The sequence below is a fragment of the Fundulus heteroclitus genome, chromosome 5 (assembly GCF_011125445.2).
Source record: "Fundulus heteroclitus isolate FHET01 chromosome 5, MU-UCD_Fhet_4.1, whole genome shotgun sequence".
Lineage (NCBI taxonomy): Eukaryota > Metazoa > Chordata > Actinopteri > Cyprinodontiformes > Fundulidae > Fundulus > Fundulus heteroclitus.
Window position 1 is genome coordinate 13,182,158 of NC_046365.1, and position 15,866 is coordinate 13,198,023.

Below are 15,866 nucleotides of genomic sequence, written 5' to 3' on the forward strand. Positions count from 1 at the left end.
TAGAGGACAAATGGAACGAGCAAACGGAGCTGTTGCCTGAACTCATGCGACAGAAGGCCGAGACTTTCCTACGGTCAGGTATACCCACAGTGTGGAGAGGGAGTGCAGCGTGTCGAAGGCTCCGGGGTTCATGGAGGTGATCTGGTTGTCGTAGAGTGAAAGGAGCCGCACAGAACTCAACCCCACGAAGCTGCTGTTGCTCACGCAGCTGATCCTGTTACTCCTCAGCATACTAGTCACACAAGTACATACATTTATTTCAAATACCAGTCTGTTGAAGGTTCTAAATAATATTTGTATCAAGCATTGTGAACTTATAAACAACCCATGACCATTTTCAAAGTTTTCATGTTAAACAACAACAAACTTAAATGAATTTTATGATTTTTCTTTGCGATAGACCAACACAACATAACACATAATTGTGAAGAAGAAGTAAAACAGCTTTCCCTCACCCTGAGGCTGCCACCACCATGTTTTACAGTAGGGGTGATGTGTTAAGGCGGATGGCATTATAGCTCTTCCTATTCAAATACCGTGTAGTGTGTGGGCCACAAAGTTTAATTTCAGTATTGGCTAACCAAAGCACTTTTTTCCACATTTATGCTCATGGCTTGTTGCAAACTGCAAACAGTGCTTGTTATGGCCTTCTTTAAACTGCGGATCTCTTTTTACCACTCACCCTTATTGTCCAGATTTGCAGCATTTCACAAGTAATAGTCCTGTCAACAGACTTTCCCACCTGTGGCCATCCAGCCTGTCATTTTCACTGGATGGTCATGTTTTGGTAGATTAGCAGTTGAGCCATAGTCTTTCCATTTTTGGATATTGAAATTGAAAATTGCTCTGTGAGATGTTCAAAGCTTCATGTATCATTTTTATGAACCTTGCTTTAAACATCACAACAACCGCATCCCTGGCCAGTCTGCAGTGTTCCTTGGTCTTCATGATGTTGTTGCTCACTAATGTTCCCTTGCAAACCTTCAAGGCCTTCACAGAACAGCTGGACTCGTGCTGAGGTTAAACTACCCATGGCAGGATGGTTTAATAATCATAAAACATCTAAATGGATTTAATAGCACTGGACTTTATTAATGGATATTTGAGTAAAGGACACTTAATAAAAGTGGACCCCACCTAGATTTCAGATTTCTTCAGGTTTCAGCAATAGTTTGTGTTGGTGTATCGCAAGAAAAGTCCAGTAAAACACACGTAAGCTTGTGGTTGTAATGAGACAATATCTGTGTGTGTGTGTGTGTGTGTGTGTGTGTGTGTGTGTGTACCCACAGCGTGCGAAGGCCACTCAGTCCTTTCAGCATGCGGTGGTGTATGTTCTCCAGTCTGTTGGAGGTCAGAATCAACTCGTTGACCCCTGAAGCTCCTTCAAAAGTCCCCTCCTCGATGTCACCGATCCGATTATTACTCAGGTTACTGCAGGGGACAGTAAAGAGGGCAGAAAGAGGTGAAGCAGCAAGAATACAATGGAAAGACGACAAGCTTATAGTCTGAGTTTTCTCTGTTTGACCCGAACTTGACTTCATGACATAAATCTCTGACACTTTGATCTCATAACATTAACAAGTCTGACTCACATCTTCCTCAGCTGAGGCAACTTTTTGAAGATCCCCGTTGCCTCAAGCACGGTGAACTCGTTGTTGTTGAGACGCCTGGAAACGCATGAGGTAAAAGGGAGAATTCAAAAATAATGAGTAAGAGGGAAATAAGAAGGGAAAGAGACTGACGTGAGGTTTCTTTCAGAAATCCCACTGAGGTCAAGAAACAAAGGGTGACTCACAGCTCAGTGGTGTACTGAGGAATGTGGTCGGGGATTTTGGTAAGTTTCTGGTTGGAGCAGTCGACGGTCGTGCCCTCACAGCGACACTTCTCGGGGCAGGCCAAGTCGGCGAAGCAGTCACCTCCGAGCTTGCTGCGGTAATCCTCGTTACCTGGTCACAATCACAGCCAACGTGTTAATGAACACTTTTACTGTGTGGGAGGCAAACCCTGGGATGGTTTCCATCAAAAACTCTGCATATCCAAAGTTCTGGGTGAGTTACAAGACGAGAGTTTCAAAACATTACAGAAAGAGCTGGGCTGCTTTTGTTCATAGTAGAAATTGTCAAAGTAAACTAAACATACAAAGAAAATGTAGGGAACGTTTTTGCATCTGTGAATGCAGAATACGCATGTGTGCCACTGATGAAAAGGAGCAATAATGCACATTTAAGGACACACAATCTATGAAAATAAGGATACAAGACACACATGCACCCACGAGAGAACAAAGAGTTAGGAGCTTTTCTGTCCCGTCAGAAAATCCTAAAGTCTGACTGTTGCTGTTAGAAACCAGACCAAACAGCTTAAAAATGAGATCACAGAGGAAGAATGCTCATCCAAAACCCAAACACCACATGCACAAACACACAGGCGGGCAGCGACAGGGGTTTGGTTTCTCTTGAGTCTCGGCCATGCTGCAGGTATTTGCAGCGCCGTTCCATGGTGCTTGACAGAACCATGTTCCACTTTAGGAACTTGGCAGCCACATGGTTAGATCAAGCACAAAGGAACAACCTGCCGACTGACTGCTCCTCCACTGGAACACAGGGGTCAGGAGGGACAGAGGGAGAGGAAGGAGCAGATGAGTGGGAAAGAGGCTCATACAGGACAGCAAAGGGCTTTTTCTACAAGGATTTGCAAAACTGGCAACTGCGGGAAGGAAGAACAGAGATGGAGGAGATAGGATTTTAAAAAAAGTGAAAAAAAAAAAGCCGTGAAATGCGGTGCCTTGCAAAAGTCTGCACACTTGTACTTTTTTAGGTTCTGTCAAGTTACAGTAGTAGAAGATAATGTATGCACAGTTTTAATGGAAAAAGGTGTGACTTATATTTCCATTTACCCCCTGTCAATATGATACGGCTGAACGAAATCTAACCCAACTAAGATACGTCAGAAGTCACCAAATTGGTAAACAGACATGAAATCTGGTCTGCCTGTAATGCAATCTCAGTATTAATGCAGCAATGAGGATCACAGCAGGCAGGTCAGAGAGAAAGTTGTGAAGCTTCAAGCAGAATCAGGAAATAATTTTTTTTTTTCCAAGCTTTGGCATCTCATAGCGCAGAGTTTGATCCATCACTAGTAATCAGAGAAGCAGCTCAAGTTTGTTCAGTAACTATGGAGGAGCTGCAGAGATAAGCTCCTCCAGAGATATTATTATTGTGCAGTGCACACATCTGGACATTATGGCAGAGTGGCAGGGAGAAAGACGTCGCTGAAAGAAAGCCACCAGAAGTCATGTTTACAGTTTGCGTCACGCCATGTAAAGGACACAGAAACATCTGGTTGACCTACAGGAAAAATCCTATGTGGGGAGGAAAACTAACTTTAAAAGTCACCATGAACACATCCATTCCAAGATGACACATGGTGGCGGCATTAGGCTGTGGGGACGGTTTTCTTCAGCAGGAACAGGGAGCATTTTTTTCAGAATTGATGTAAAAAACGGATGGAGCAAAATACTCAGAAATTCTGAGAAAAAAAAAAGAAGCCTTGAGACTGGGGCAGAGGTTCAGCATCCAGCGGGACAAAGGCCCTGAACAACACAGAGCTGCAATATAACACTTTAGACCAGGGGGAAATCACTGGAGCCTTCAAAGGCCAGTGTTGTTCATCTTTTAGATGCGACTCTGGTCCAACACACCAGAACTGAGTGACTGATTTGTCTGCTCATCAAGCAGTAGTGTTCAATAACGTTAGAGGGCTGCAGCTTAAGTCCCAAGATTAAAAGTTTAAAGCGCATCCATGTGTTAGAATGGCCGAGTCAAACTCCAGACCTGAATAGAATAAAAATGATCTGTGGTAAAAACCTGCAAATGCTCTTCATCTGATCAGACTGAAGTTGATCTATTTTGTAAAGAAGAATAGGAAAAAAATCTGTTTCTAGATGCGCAAAGCCAAAGCTGTCAACGAGGAAGGTGATTCTACAAAGTAAGGACTCACATATGCATACTCCTCTTTTTGAAGTTTTATTTGTAAAAAATAACACGAGAAGCACTGATTATTTTCCTTAACTCGTTACAGTTATGTACTATTTGGTCTTGGACCATTAAATTAATCCAAAAATACGAAAACAAATTAAAGTTTGTTGTTCTAAAGTGACAAAAAGTGAAAAGTACACTGTTTATGAATACTTCTGCAAGGCAATGCACTTTGAAAAGTGACGAGAGCAAAAGGCATCAGAGGGAGGGATAAAGCATAGAAAATTAGGAAGGCGGTAAAGCATGAAAAGGAGCAAAAATGAGGACAGCTAAAGCTGGACAACAGTACAGAAGGAGGAATTGAGAAAGGAAGAAAAGGAAGCAAAAAATAAGAGTAGAAATATATAATAATACACTAAAGAAAGAAAGCAAATTCAAGGGTGGAAAAGACAGATAATTTCAGCAAAAGAAATAGGGGTGAAGAATCAAAACAAAGGAAGAGAGCTTGTGGAAAACACAGGAAAGTGATCTTAACTAAGAGCAGAGAGGGTGTCAGAATAAAACATCTACATTTCAGGAACAAGAGGAACATGAACAGAGCAGCTATTAAAGAGGAGTGGGAGGAGAGTTACAGCAGCAAGACAAGAGAACCCTTTTGTCTGGGTACTACGCACACTCACCGATACCACCATACAGATACAGACAGAAGAAAAATACACGAAGCTCTCTCTAATGTACCAACACGTAGACATGGGAATATGATCTTTTACTCCAGGTAATCAGATAGGAGGATTCACAAAAAGGTCAAAAGTTGGAGGTCAGCTCTGGGAGGAGAGGTGAGGGATTTGGACTTTGATGGACAGTCGTGTGTGTTTGTGTGTGTCTGTTACTTACAGCTGACATGGTGTACTCCTGAGTGTGTTAGAAAGGCAGTAGGAAAAAGAAGAAGGGATTTGACTTATTTGTTATATTTGATGAGAAAGAAAAGGTGATGGAAAAGGGTGTGAAGGAAAAAAAGAATGCCATCGGCAGATTGTGACGGCTCTCTCTCCCAGGTAGAGATTCATTTAAAGTAACGTGATGAGTTGTGAATGGTGAGAGTCATGCAGGCGCCACTGATCGTTCCTGGTTTTCTGGAAGCCAAACACGGTTAAAGCTTTTCCCGTAGGACTGTGACATTGAAAGAACACACGACCCCAAGAGGGAGCCAACGGTGCGAACATTAAACTTCAGCCGCTTTGAGCGCAGAGCACCTGCAAGCCGTGAACATATTGCAAATTAAACTCAGGGATATAAGATGCATTGATCTGAGCTGCAATACCAAGGTTACACCAAGGAACGGAGCATGTTTATTCAACTTTACAGTCTCACATGTTGTTAAATTATTCAGCGTTGCCCCCTATGTGGTATCTGGGCTTTGAAACCTCTGTCCCCCTGGTGAGCTTCTGAGTTAATGACTGCAGTAAGCATGCGTGCGCGCGCACGCACACACACACACACACACACACACACACACACACACACACACACACACACACACACACACACGCACACGCACACACGCACCCCGCCGCTCTAGTGCACGGCTGTGGTAATGACCGCCTTTAGCCCTGCTACTGATCTCATATGCAAGTCAGATTTGCATATTTCCCAACACCCCTCTGAGCGTGGTGACTGTGTGACCTTTTGATGTTCTGCAGCGAGCGAAACATACACATATGCTCACAGACACACCCAAACACATCACTTTTCATTAGACTTGGGGAAAAAAAAGAAAAAAATAGAGAGAGAAGGAATAATACTGACTGTGTTAATTTTCCCTATAACTTTTTTTGTTTTACATTTTGTCATGTTGCAAACACAATCTTGTTGTGCCTATTATGCTGGGAGTTTGTTTAAGAGACAAATTCAAAATAGCGCAAAACTAAAAAGCAAAAGGAAAATTTTTATCTTTCACAACTAATAACCTGAGATGCCTGGTGTACATTTGTTTATACCCCCCTCAGACAATAGTTTTTATGCTGGCCTTTGGGGTATGTCTCTACAAGTTTTGCACATCTAAAGATGGAAATTGTTGCCATTTCTTCTTAAAAACAGCTTAGGTTTGTCAGATTGGTAGGACAGCATCTGAGAAAAGCAAGACTTGGCGGGGCATTTGTTGAATGCATGTCAGGACTTTGACTAGGCCGTTCTAACATATCAGTATGCTTTGATCCAAACCCTTCTATTGCAAACCTGGCTTTGTCTTTAGGGTGGTTGTCTGGCACGAAGGTTAAACTCTACCACAGTGTCCAGTCTTTTGTGGGCCCTAACAAGATTTTATCTATGATTATCCCACATTTAGCACAACCCATCTTCCCATCATTAAAGTCTTTGTTTTGTATCCCCCTCCCAATTTTTTTTTTTTGTTCTTAACCGGCCAGAGTGGCTTCTTATGCATGTTTGCTGTGTCCCCTAGATGGTTTATGGCAAACTGTAAACAGGAGTTAGAACTATGCTTTCTTTAAATAAGTAATGCTCCCCTGAACAGGGTACAGCTGTAATAATACTGAGATTAAATTACACAGAGGCCGACTGTGTTTACGAATCAGGGGCCTTCTGAGAGCCATTGGGTGGACTGGACTCTATTTAGTGGCATTGTATTACAAAACGGCTAAAAGTAAACACATGCAACCCTTTTCATGCACCTTCCACTTCACAACTATGCACATGAAATCCCAATAATTATAGTGAAGTTTGTGGTTGCAGTGTGACAAATATGAAAAGGTTTAGGGGTCTGAATACTTGTGTCATGCGATGTACATAGTCAAGAGTACAAAGCCAGTGCAAGTATAAGAGTGGAATTTTCCTGTGCCGGGTTAAACACTGTGCTCCATAAGTAAACTTCCCGATGACAAGTCGATGAGATGACTTGCCTTCAAAAGGTGTCAGTCAATGCAAACTGCATCGGGTGAGTGTGCAGTGAAAAAAGTGCAAAACCCACACGCACAAACTCGATGTACAATACCTGGGATGAAGTACTGTTCTCTAGCTAATGGAGAGACAGAGAACGGGGAAATGAAAATCAGCAAAAGAATGAAATGTCCCAAAAGAGGAGAATGTTCATGGTGTGCATCCGTCTCTTTATGCGAGTATTGAAAAGAGCCCAGGAGATACTGAAGTCTGGGAATTAGTGGTTAGTAGAGAGAGGCTGAAAGGAAAACCCAGCAGGAATACACAGAGTGAAAACAAAAGGGGAGGACTGTTGGTATATAATTTTTTTTTTTTTATGTGTGGGGGTCTCGTTGTCTATCTTCGGATAATCAGAAAGAACCAGCCTCAGGGAACATGTCAATGTGCACCTTTTTTATACGTGCATTAAAGTGTAATTTGTACCTGAGCAGCGGAACTTTTTGCTCTTGATTTGTCCGATCCGCTTGTTGGCAAGCCGCCGAGGGCTGGTGCAGCGGGCACCGCTGGTCTCGATGGGATTTTCCTGCAGGTAGTCAGCCAGCCACTTCAGATGGCAGTCACAGATAAATGGGTTTTGAGCTAAATGACTGATTCACCACACAGAGAGACATGGAAAGACAAAACACACAAAAACACAGGAATAAGATGTCAAAAACATGTACATACATATATATATATATATATATATATACACACACAGTACATGCACTCCAGACATTATTTTATGATTTCTCTATTGAGCGGAGCGCAACAAACACATGAAGCATAAGAGCCAGTTAAAGTAATTGGTTCTCTGAAGTGGGATTGTGTGATAAATAATCAGTGTGCAACTAACTGTAAAAAACATCACTCAGTGATGGTACGCTGGCTAAAAAGTAAAATATTCTTATCAGGTAGTCAAGGTAAGTGATTATGAAAAAAAAATTAAAAGCAGGTTTCCTACAAAAAAAAGAAAAAAATATAGGCAGGACACAAAGAAGAAAGGAAGGAAACTAGGTAATAAGAATTGAAAAGAAGGACAGAAAGAAGGAAGGAAGACAAGACACAAATACAACAACAACAGGAAATTAAATCTGGAAACTACAATATTTTCCTCACTCTTATTTCTTTTACCCTTACGCAGACCAAGAAAATACTAAAATCAAATTCCCGACTTTTCCAGACTGCATAGGAATGCTATAAAATAATCAAAGCCGTACAAGACACCCTATGCTGTGGATATTACCACTGCATACTTACCTTTTGCATCAGATAATTATTTGTACACATAATACCTGCAATTAATGTTTTTGGCATTTAAGAGGTTTTAAATTGTAAAAATGTGTAACTTGGTTGACTCCACCATTAAACCGAGATCCCTATGACTGCTGGCCACTGTAGAAAAGTGCACAATTTATACCACAGTTTTACTGTAATCATGCAACCACAAAAAACTTACAGACCACCTGATTGTTTTCATTATGCTATTCAAACTCTAGAGATCATAGAGCTGCCTGTGTTTTCAGAGCTTGTAGCAGAGAAACCAAAAGGAGTGTGGCCAAGAACTAATTTGCGCTATTCATAAAATGTTAAAAATATGACCTAAAAGTGGCAAGTGACCGCTCAAGGAAGCTCCCCGTGCCGTGACCCAACTTCAGACAAAATACCTACTCATTAATTTTGTTCTGTCCGCGAGTCCCCCTCTAAAAATTGTGCCGGACTGTAACAAAAATGGCACGAAAACAATAGGGGTCCCCTTGTATTAATTTCAATCCACGAGGATCCACGTCATCCTCGAGGACCTCTATGTTAGTTGATAACAAGATTAGCAGTTTAGACATTCTACAAGTTGAATGAATTTTTTGGAAAACAGACCCTCGGGCTTAAGAGGTTAATGAGCAAATGGGACAGCAACACCTAATGCAAAAGGGAAGGGAATACTTTGGTAATAATTTGGCATTAGGATTCCTTCTTCTTTTAAAACCATTATATACTTATTTTTTAAGTATAGTTAAGGTTTCACCAATTTAGGGGCTGCTTATATACCAGATAAATTTTTGTTTAACCGTGTTTTTTTTTTTTCAATCTTCAGCTGCAATTTGCCTTGTTTTGTGCCTTTTAAGAATTTTCATTCAACAGCATGCAGTTTTTGGTTTTTGAAAAAAAACTAAACATTTGTATTTATATACTATAAAACTAAGTATCTATAATGTCTATAAGTAAGTAAATATTATAGGGCAAAGTGAAAGAAGACACCTAAAAAATCTACACCTTTAAAACCGTGTGCAACTTCAGTACCACGGACAGTGCATCTATTGAAAATCAGCGGCAGGAAAAAAGGACAAATTAAAAATGACAGGATTACATTTTGCTCTGTGATCCAAAAATCCCAAAGCGGAAGGAAGATCCATCTTATGATTACATAAATCAAAAGATGGATTTTCTATCTTAATACCTGATGGCCTGGTAAGAAGAACAAGCTTTGTGAGTTGTATCTTTCAGAGGTTTAAGATTGATGGTGAGACTGGGCAATAAGTATAAAAAACAATAATTTAAGAAACATGTTAAAGTTGTCTATTATGATTGAAAAAAGTAAAAATTTTGGTTTTCCTTTAGACCGTTATTTCAGTTCAGAAACTTCTCTGCACCTTTTGATTTATAAAGCTTTATTGTGTGCTCATTTCAATTAATGTGCATTGGTGTAAAATGTATTTGCATGCTTCCAAATTTCCTCTCTTTGTGGGTATTTGTCACATTTACATGTTTCCGATAAAACAAAGTTTGTTCCACACAAAAATTAAATGTTGATTTTATGTATTAAAGTGTAAAAGTAACAGCCCTCTATAGTGTTATAGTCTGGGAGTGGAAGCTTTCTGCTTCAAGATAAGGACAGCTTAGTCTCCTCCTCTCCAGCATAAAGGGAGAGTTTGCAGACTTGGTTTACACAGCAGGACAGAAGATCAGAAGCAGACCAGCAGGCCCACCTCAGAATGGCTCAAAAGTAAAGAATTTGGGGAGGCCTTAAGGACTTAAATCTGATTATCATGCTGTGACCTTAAACAGGATGTGCATGCTCAAAAACCCTCCAATGCAGTTAAATAGAAGAAAACCCTTCAAAAAAGGATAGACCAGAACTCCTCTACAGCAATGTAAAGGACTCACTACAGACGCTTGGTAGTAGTTATTGCTGCCAACTAAGGGTGGCACAACCAGTTATTAGGTGTGGGTGGCCATTACTCTTTCACACAGGGTGACTTACTAAGTTCTTTTGACCCTTTTTAAAAGGGACATATGCAAAATCCTCTTTGTTAACCTTTAATTACATGTTGTACACTTAAGAGTCTCTAGTAGTGCAGAAAAATCAAATGTTGTCTGTCCAGGTGCTGGGTATATATTTTTTATAATATTTTTGGGTCATATTTTTCCCTTTTACATTTTTTAAATGTGAAAAGGAAGAGCTTAAAAGCATGACGTGTCCCCTCTAAATTATATGATCAATTGAAAATTACGTTTTGGATTAATTCAGGTTTTCCTTTGTTTGACATTAAAATTTGTTTCATGATCAGAAACATTTATGTGTCAAATAAAAAATAAATTAAAAAAATCTTTAAAACACTGAATGTTTGTGTGATAGTACATACAGTGTTTGTATTGCTCTCAGCGAGGAGAACGTCCCCTTTGCAATGGTCTGGAGCTTGTTGTCATAGAGAGAGAGCAGATTGAGGTTGTGGAGGTCCTGAAATGCGTCCACACGCAGACAGGCTATCTTGTTAGCATTTAGCAACCTGAAACAAAGAAGTGAGAGAATGACGGAGAATGAAAAGTATGAAAGAAGCTTTATCTTGTTATCATTCCAGCACAAATACTGCGTATGCTGCAGGTCACTGATGATGGCTTTTAGTCAAGATGTCTCTTCTCAGTAGCCGTGTTTGAGGCAAGCACTTTTCGGCTGAATATCAATGAGATGCAGATGTGACCATTAAGCTGAACCTAACAGTGTGTGTGCACGTGCGTGCATGTGTGTGTGTACTCACAACAGCTGCAGTGAAAACAATCCTTCAAACAGTCCCTTGGAAATCTCAGTGATTTTATTCCCATATAGGACTCTGATGGAGAACAAACACACCATTAATTAGACATGACTTGTATCTAGAAACATCCTTAATATCGACACTGAAAATAAACTGTTGAGAAATTACCCAACCAGTTCTGTTATAATACCATGAGTTTTTTATTGAAGAAGTTTTTGCAGAAAGTAAGTGTCCTTAAGATTATTGTGCACATTCTGAAAAAACATAACATTCAGAATGACTATTCTGACTTTTGACGTAATACTTTGTTACTGAACGAACACTGAGGCTTCCATTAAAATCTGACAGCTCCAAAGGCAAAGACAACATTAATCCCTCACTGTAAGACACTTTTTTTTAAAAAAAAAGATCCCTGTGATAGAAATTCCCACGGTTTGCAGTTAAGAAAAATATGACTCATATATATTCGGCAATCCACAGAAATATTGAGTTTTCACAATATTAGGGAAGAGATGGTACCTTATTTTCTATCCACTATCTATCTGTCCGCCCCACCCCCATATAGGGCAACATTTGCACTTAAGAGGAAGTAAAAATGTCACGTAACTGATTTTCTTTATGTTAAATTAATCCTTTTACATAAAAATATAAGTCTGCAAGCACCTGCAAAGATTTTCTCAGTTTACAAGAATATAAGAATAAGCTTTAAGAGTACTGTAGTCTGAAAAAGCTCTGAACCTGTACCTGGCTTTGGGTCAACCCTCTGGATCCAACTGTATAATGAGGTGTCATCATGCTTTCAGAGTACGGCAATGTTAGAAAGCATAACTTCTAGTATAGCTTCAGGTGTGAGACACTTTACCAGAAAAGTTTAAAACCATCAGAGCAGAAACCCCAACAGCTCCAGGCTGCCACTGCTTCCTCCAACAAACACCCGTTTGCTATCAGTCATCTCTACACAGAGTTAGGTTGTGTTTTGTTGGCTTTTTGGACGCAGGTGTTGCAGGTTGGCCCATATTTCATTGAGCTAAGAAGATTTCCCTATGAGGCCTGATTTAGTAATGTCTCACAGGTACATTAGTTTTTATCCAGACAGATACATCTTATCATTCACATCCTCTCAACCCACCCAATAATAAACAAGACACTCAGAGCTTTAATATGAAAGGTGTCAGTATGAAAAGGTGTGCCTCAGGTGAACGTTTAATGAACTGACAGGAGCTGTTCAGTGTTGATCCGTTATTGACTTTGGCCAGTCAACACTTTAATGCAACTCCATGATGAAATAACTGTACATCTCACATAAGAACCTCTTTGGCTCCTTTAGGAGGCAAATAAAAAGGAAGGCAGTTCAACCAGAAAGATTCAACAACACTGTCAGTGTGGCAGAATGGATATTTCAGTACTTCCATGCACCAACCAAAATACTGAAGAAAAAAAAGATACGAACTACAAGAAAAAAGTGATTTATAGAAATGAGATCCTTTCAACACTATTATATGAAAGTAAGTAAAAGCAATGTGACTTTTTGGAGTTCATATATTCAAACATATGAAGTAGCATATTTCTGTATGAAATTTATCTTTGAATCACCAGTGTGTTTGGTGAAGTCCAGAGGAAAGATAGCAAACAAAAATCCATAGCCTAATTAATATTTCTTCTTATTAGAGTGTTATAGAAATAAAGTCACAGCTAAAAGACCTCAAGATAACAATTTTGTGACCCTTTAGGTTATTCATAAATGATTACATGTGCAGTCATATAGGGTCAGCAAATGGACAAATGACAAACTTTCCTAAATGCATTGATGTGCAGCTCAAAGTCAGAAAGCACATCTATCGAAGAAGTGGGGTTGACAAAAGTGCGTCACAATTACTGTGAATGCCATGAACATAAGGTAATTAAAATGCAGATGTATAATGAAATATAGCTGCAAATTCTTGGTTCAACCCAACAGCATCAAGGCCAAGAAAACATTCCCACACTCTTATGTTTTATCCAACTATTTAAAATGTCTTAACTCATTAGGGATGTTCAAATCTGGTTCCTAAGTATGGGATCGAGGGTCCCAATCGAGATATTTTCAAATATTTAGGTTCAGAGCCCCTGATTAGACCTAATTTATTTTTGTTTGGTGTACTTTCTGTAATTTTATATTAGTCAAATCCACCCACCCACCCCCCAGTGTTTCCAATGTGGTTGCTATTTCAGCATTTATTAAAAAGAAAAGCTTTCATGTGGACAGGTCTGAAAACTGCATCTGTTTGGAAACAAATGAAGAAGCTGTGAGTGTTTCAGTTTTCAAAACATTGCTGTAGCTTGTTTAACCCGATACTGGAGCCCCATATTGAGACTGATCTGCATTTTGGTGTCAGATGGAAACTCAGAAAAATACTTTTTCTTTAAATGGCAATTAGACTGAACTTATACAACACTTTTCACTTTACCTAATAAATGATTTTGAAGGATTGAATAGAACCAAAAAGTCTAACTAAAATTCTACATTGCTGAACTGTATAGAGATCAAAGTACGTCCCCCAAACAGAAAACCAGATTCTGGGACAAATCTGACTCCTTTAATAGCAGCCAAGGTTTTGCTGTGGACAGCCCTTCCACACTCTGTGTTTTATTTGTTTTCCCTGTATATACTGGGTTGGGATTGTTTGAGTGTCATACAAACATGTCTTTAAGGGGTAAAATACACTTTTTGGCTTGTGGTTTTCTGGTAGTTAAATGCAAACATAAATCAGAATACTTACAAAGAGTTAAGGGAGCGTAGACCCTGGAAGGCATCTGAAGCTAATTCTGAAATCTGGTTGTTACTCAAGTCTCTGCAAAAAAATAAAAATAAAAAATACATAAATAAATAAATAAAAACATGGAAAAGAAAAGAAACCCAGAATCAGAAGAACAGAATGACAAAAGGTCAAAACCAAGCACCGATACCGCAGCAACATAAAGTTTTGGTTTATGGTTGACGGGGTGCAGCGTAAACAGCTCTTTTGATCCACTCACATTCTGCGCAGCTTCTTATAAGGAGAAAAGGCCCCAGCTGGGATCACCTTGATGGCGTTCTGCTCCAGTCGTCTGGAACCAAACACACACTCAGTCCATTGAGAAGCGACATTAACATTCTTTATCATACACTTATCTATGCTGTATTGCAGACCGCTGCTCATTCCCGAGGGCTCTGCCTGAGGGGAACTTTCCCAGATAAGGCGCTTTGATGACTGTGGCCGCGCTCTGTCACATGTCTCTGATCTTTTGCCCTCTTTAACATGCACGCAGCCAGACGGGCACACAAGTGGACTCACACATTTGACTATCGGGTCCGTGTTTTATCAAGTGCCAGTCAGACTCTCCATGAGTAGGTTCTAAACAAACCACGCCGAGCAGCGAGTGTGAACGAAAGGGAAAAAAGAGGACGAAAAAAACCAACAACAGAGGTCATTTGACAGTGATACCCTCCCCTTAAGTCAACACCATTTTCTCTTGCTGATCTCTATTCACCAACTGTGCACTGCAGTTTTCTGCACTCTCCCTGCTGATTTGCTTTAATCCCAAAAAATTTAACCAGCTCAAAAAAAATGTTATCCAAACAAGGATCTGCAGATCTGAAATGATTCCATTCTCAGTCTTTGATAGCTCACATTAGTTTGGAAACATCATTAATTACCTCCGCCTAACAAAACAATTATAAGAGAGAATTTTCAAACAATATTTCTTTTTGGCACTTGTAGTAATGCGCAGGCTCTTCATGGTCACCCTCTCTCATTCCCAGGTAGCAATATTCTTTGTTTAAATCTCAAAGTTCTTTTTTTTGCTGCTTCTTTCTTTCTTTCTTTCTTTCTTTCTTTCTTTCTTTCTTTCTTTCTTTCTTTCTTTCTTTCTTTCTTTCCTCTTGCTCTTTCCTTAAGCAGGAATGCACTGCATGGCCAGGCTTTCTCATTTCACAGATGCATGCTTTTATTTCACCCAACGAAGACAAACCGCAGCGGTGAACGAAAGGTGGTAGAACACAACACAGGGATATCGAGGGACGCCCAGTGAAAGAGCAGGAGAAATATCACTGCGCCTAGCGTGTCTGAATGAGTGCAGTGTGTGCGCGCGCGGAGAGAGGCAGATGTGTGTCCACTTTTTTATCTGCATGTCTTACATCTCAGTAATGGTTTCAGGCAGGTTGGTGGGTATTTCTGTCAGGCCCTTTCCTCTGCAGTCCACAATGTTGTTGCTGCAGGTGCAGGACTCTGGGCACTGTAGCACACTGCATGAGGAAGATGACGACGACTGGTGACCTACACGGAAAGAAGGAGCCGGTGTTATCCATGGAATATAGATCATTATGCCCCATAATTTCAAAAGGCACAAAGACGTAAAAGAAGGAATAATTCAGTGGGGAACAAATTGCTGCACGTTCAGGAAACATTTTTTGCCTCTATAGGTGACCTTGTCTTTCCAGGATGTCACTTTCAATCGTGGCTTTCAAGCGAAGCCATGCAAAGCAGGGGGAAGGCTTACCTTCTTCTGCATCTTGACAGGCATGAGCAAAAACACAGTGAGGGGGAAGCAAACAAGACGAAACAAAAGGTTTTCTGGTGTAAAAGAGAAAGAAGAATCAAGAGGTCAAAGAAGCAGACGCCAATGCAGTAAGGTCAACCTACCTGTGCACACAAACTCCTTCTTCTGCACCTCGGCCACATTGTGCCCCCGCAAGTGCGGAGGGGCCATGCACTGCGTGTAGAGGCCCAGGCGGGGGCGCTGTCGTAGCCACTCGGACAACCAGGCTACATGGCAGTCGCACAGCAGGTTGTTGGAGTGAAGGCGGCTGGGCAGAGGTGAGGCAGACGGGAGAGGAAGAGCGGAGCGGAGGGGAGGGGAGGGGGTGGGACGTGTTTGATGATCGTAGGGGACGCACGGATGGAGAGAG

The 15,866-nt window shown here is 40.6% G+C and overlaps 1 protein-coding gene across 18 annotated transcripts in view; it reads right to left on the minus strand.

Annotated features, from left to right (window-relative positions):
* slit2 (slit homolog 2 (Drosophila)) overlaps positions 1–15,866 on the minus strand; it is a 146,086-nt gene that overhangs the window by 28,594 nt on the left and 101,626 nt on the right. For 6 of the 18 annotated variants that reach the window (XM_036136949.1, XM_036136948.1, XM_036136944.1 and 3 more), the window contains exons 8-21: positions 15,601–15,764; positions 15,458–15,469; positions 15,096–15,234; positions 13,955–14,026; positions 13,699–13,770; positions 10,943–11,014; positions 10,550–10,693; positions 7,353–7,516; positions 6,985–7,008; positions 4,872–4,889; positions 1,796–1,946; positions 1,593–1,667; positions 1,288–1,431; positions 89–232 (exon numbers count right to left, since the gene is read on the minus strand). In XM_036136949.1, the coding sequence (XP_035992842.1) occupies positions 89–232; positions 1,288–1,431; positions 1,593–1,667; positions 1,796–1,946; positions 4,872–4,889; positions 6,985–7,008; positions 7,353–7,516; positions 10,550–10,693; positions 10,943–11,014; positions 13,699–13,770; positions 13,955–14,026; positions 15,096–15,234; positions 15,458–15,469; positions 15,601–15,764 (1,395 nt within the window). The remainder of the gene's footprint in view (positions 1–88; positions 233–1,287; positions 1,432–1,592; positions 1,668–1,795; positions 1,947–4,871; positions 4,890–6,984; positions 7,009–7,352; positions 7,517–10,549; positions 10,694–10,942; positions 11,015–13,698; positions 13,771–13,954; positions 14,027–15,095; positions 15,235–15,457; positions 15,470–15,600; positions 15,765–15,866) is intronic. The other 12 variants (XM_036136951.1, XM_036136946.1, XM_036136940.1 and 9 more) reach the window with 6 other exon arrangements.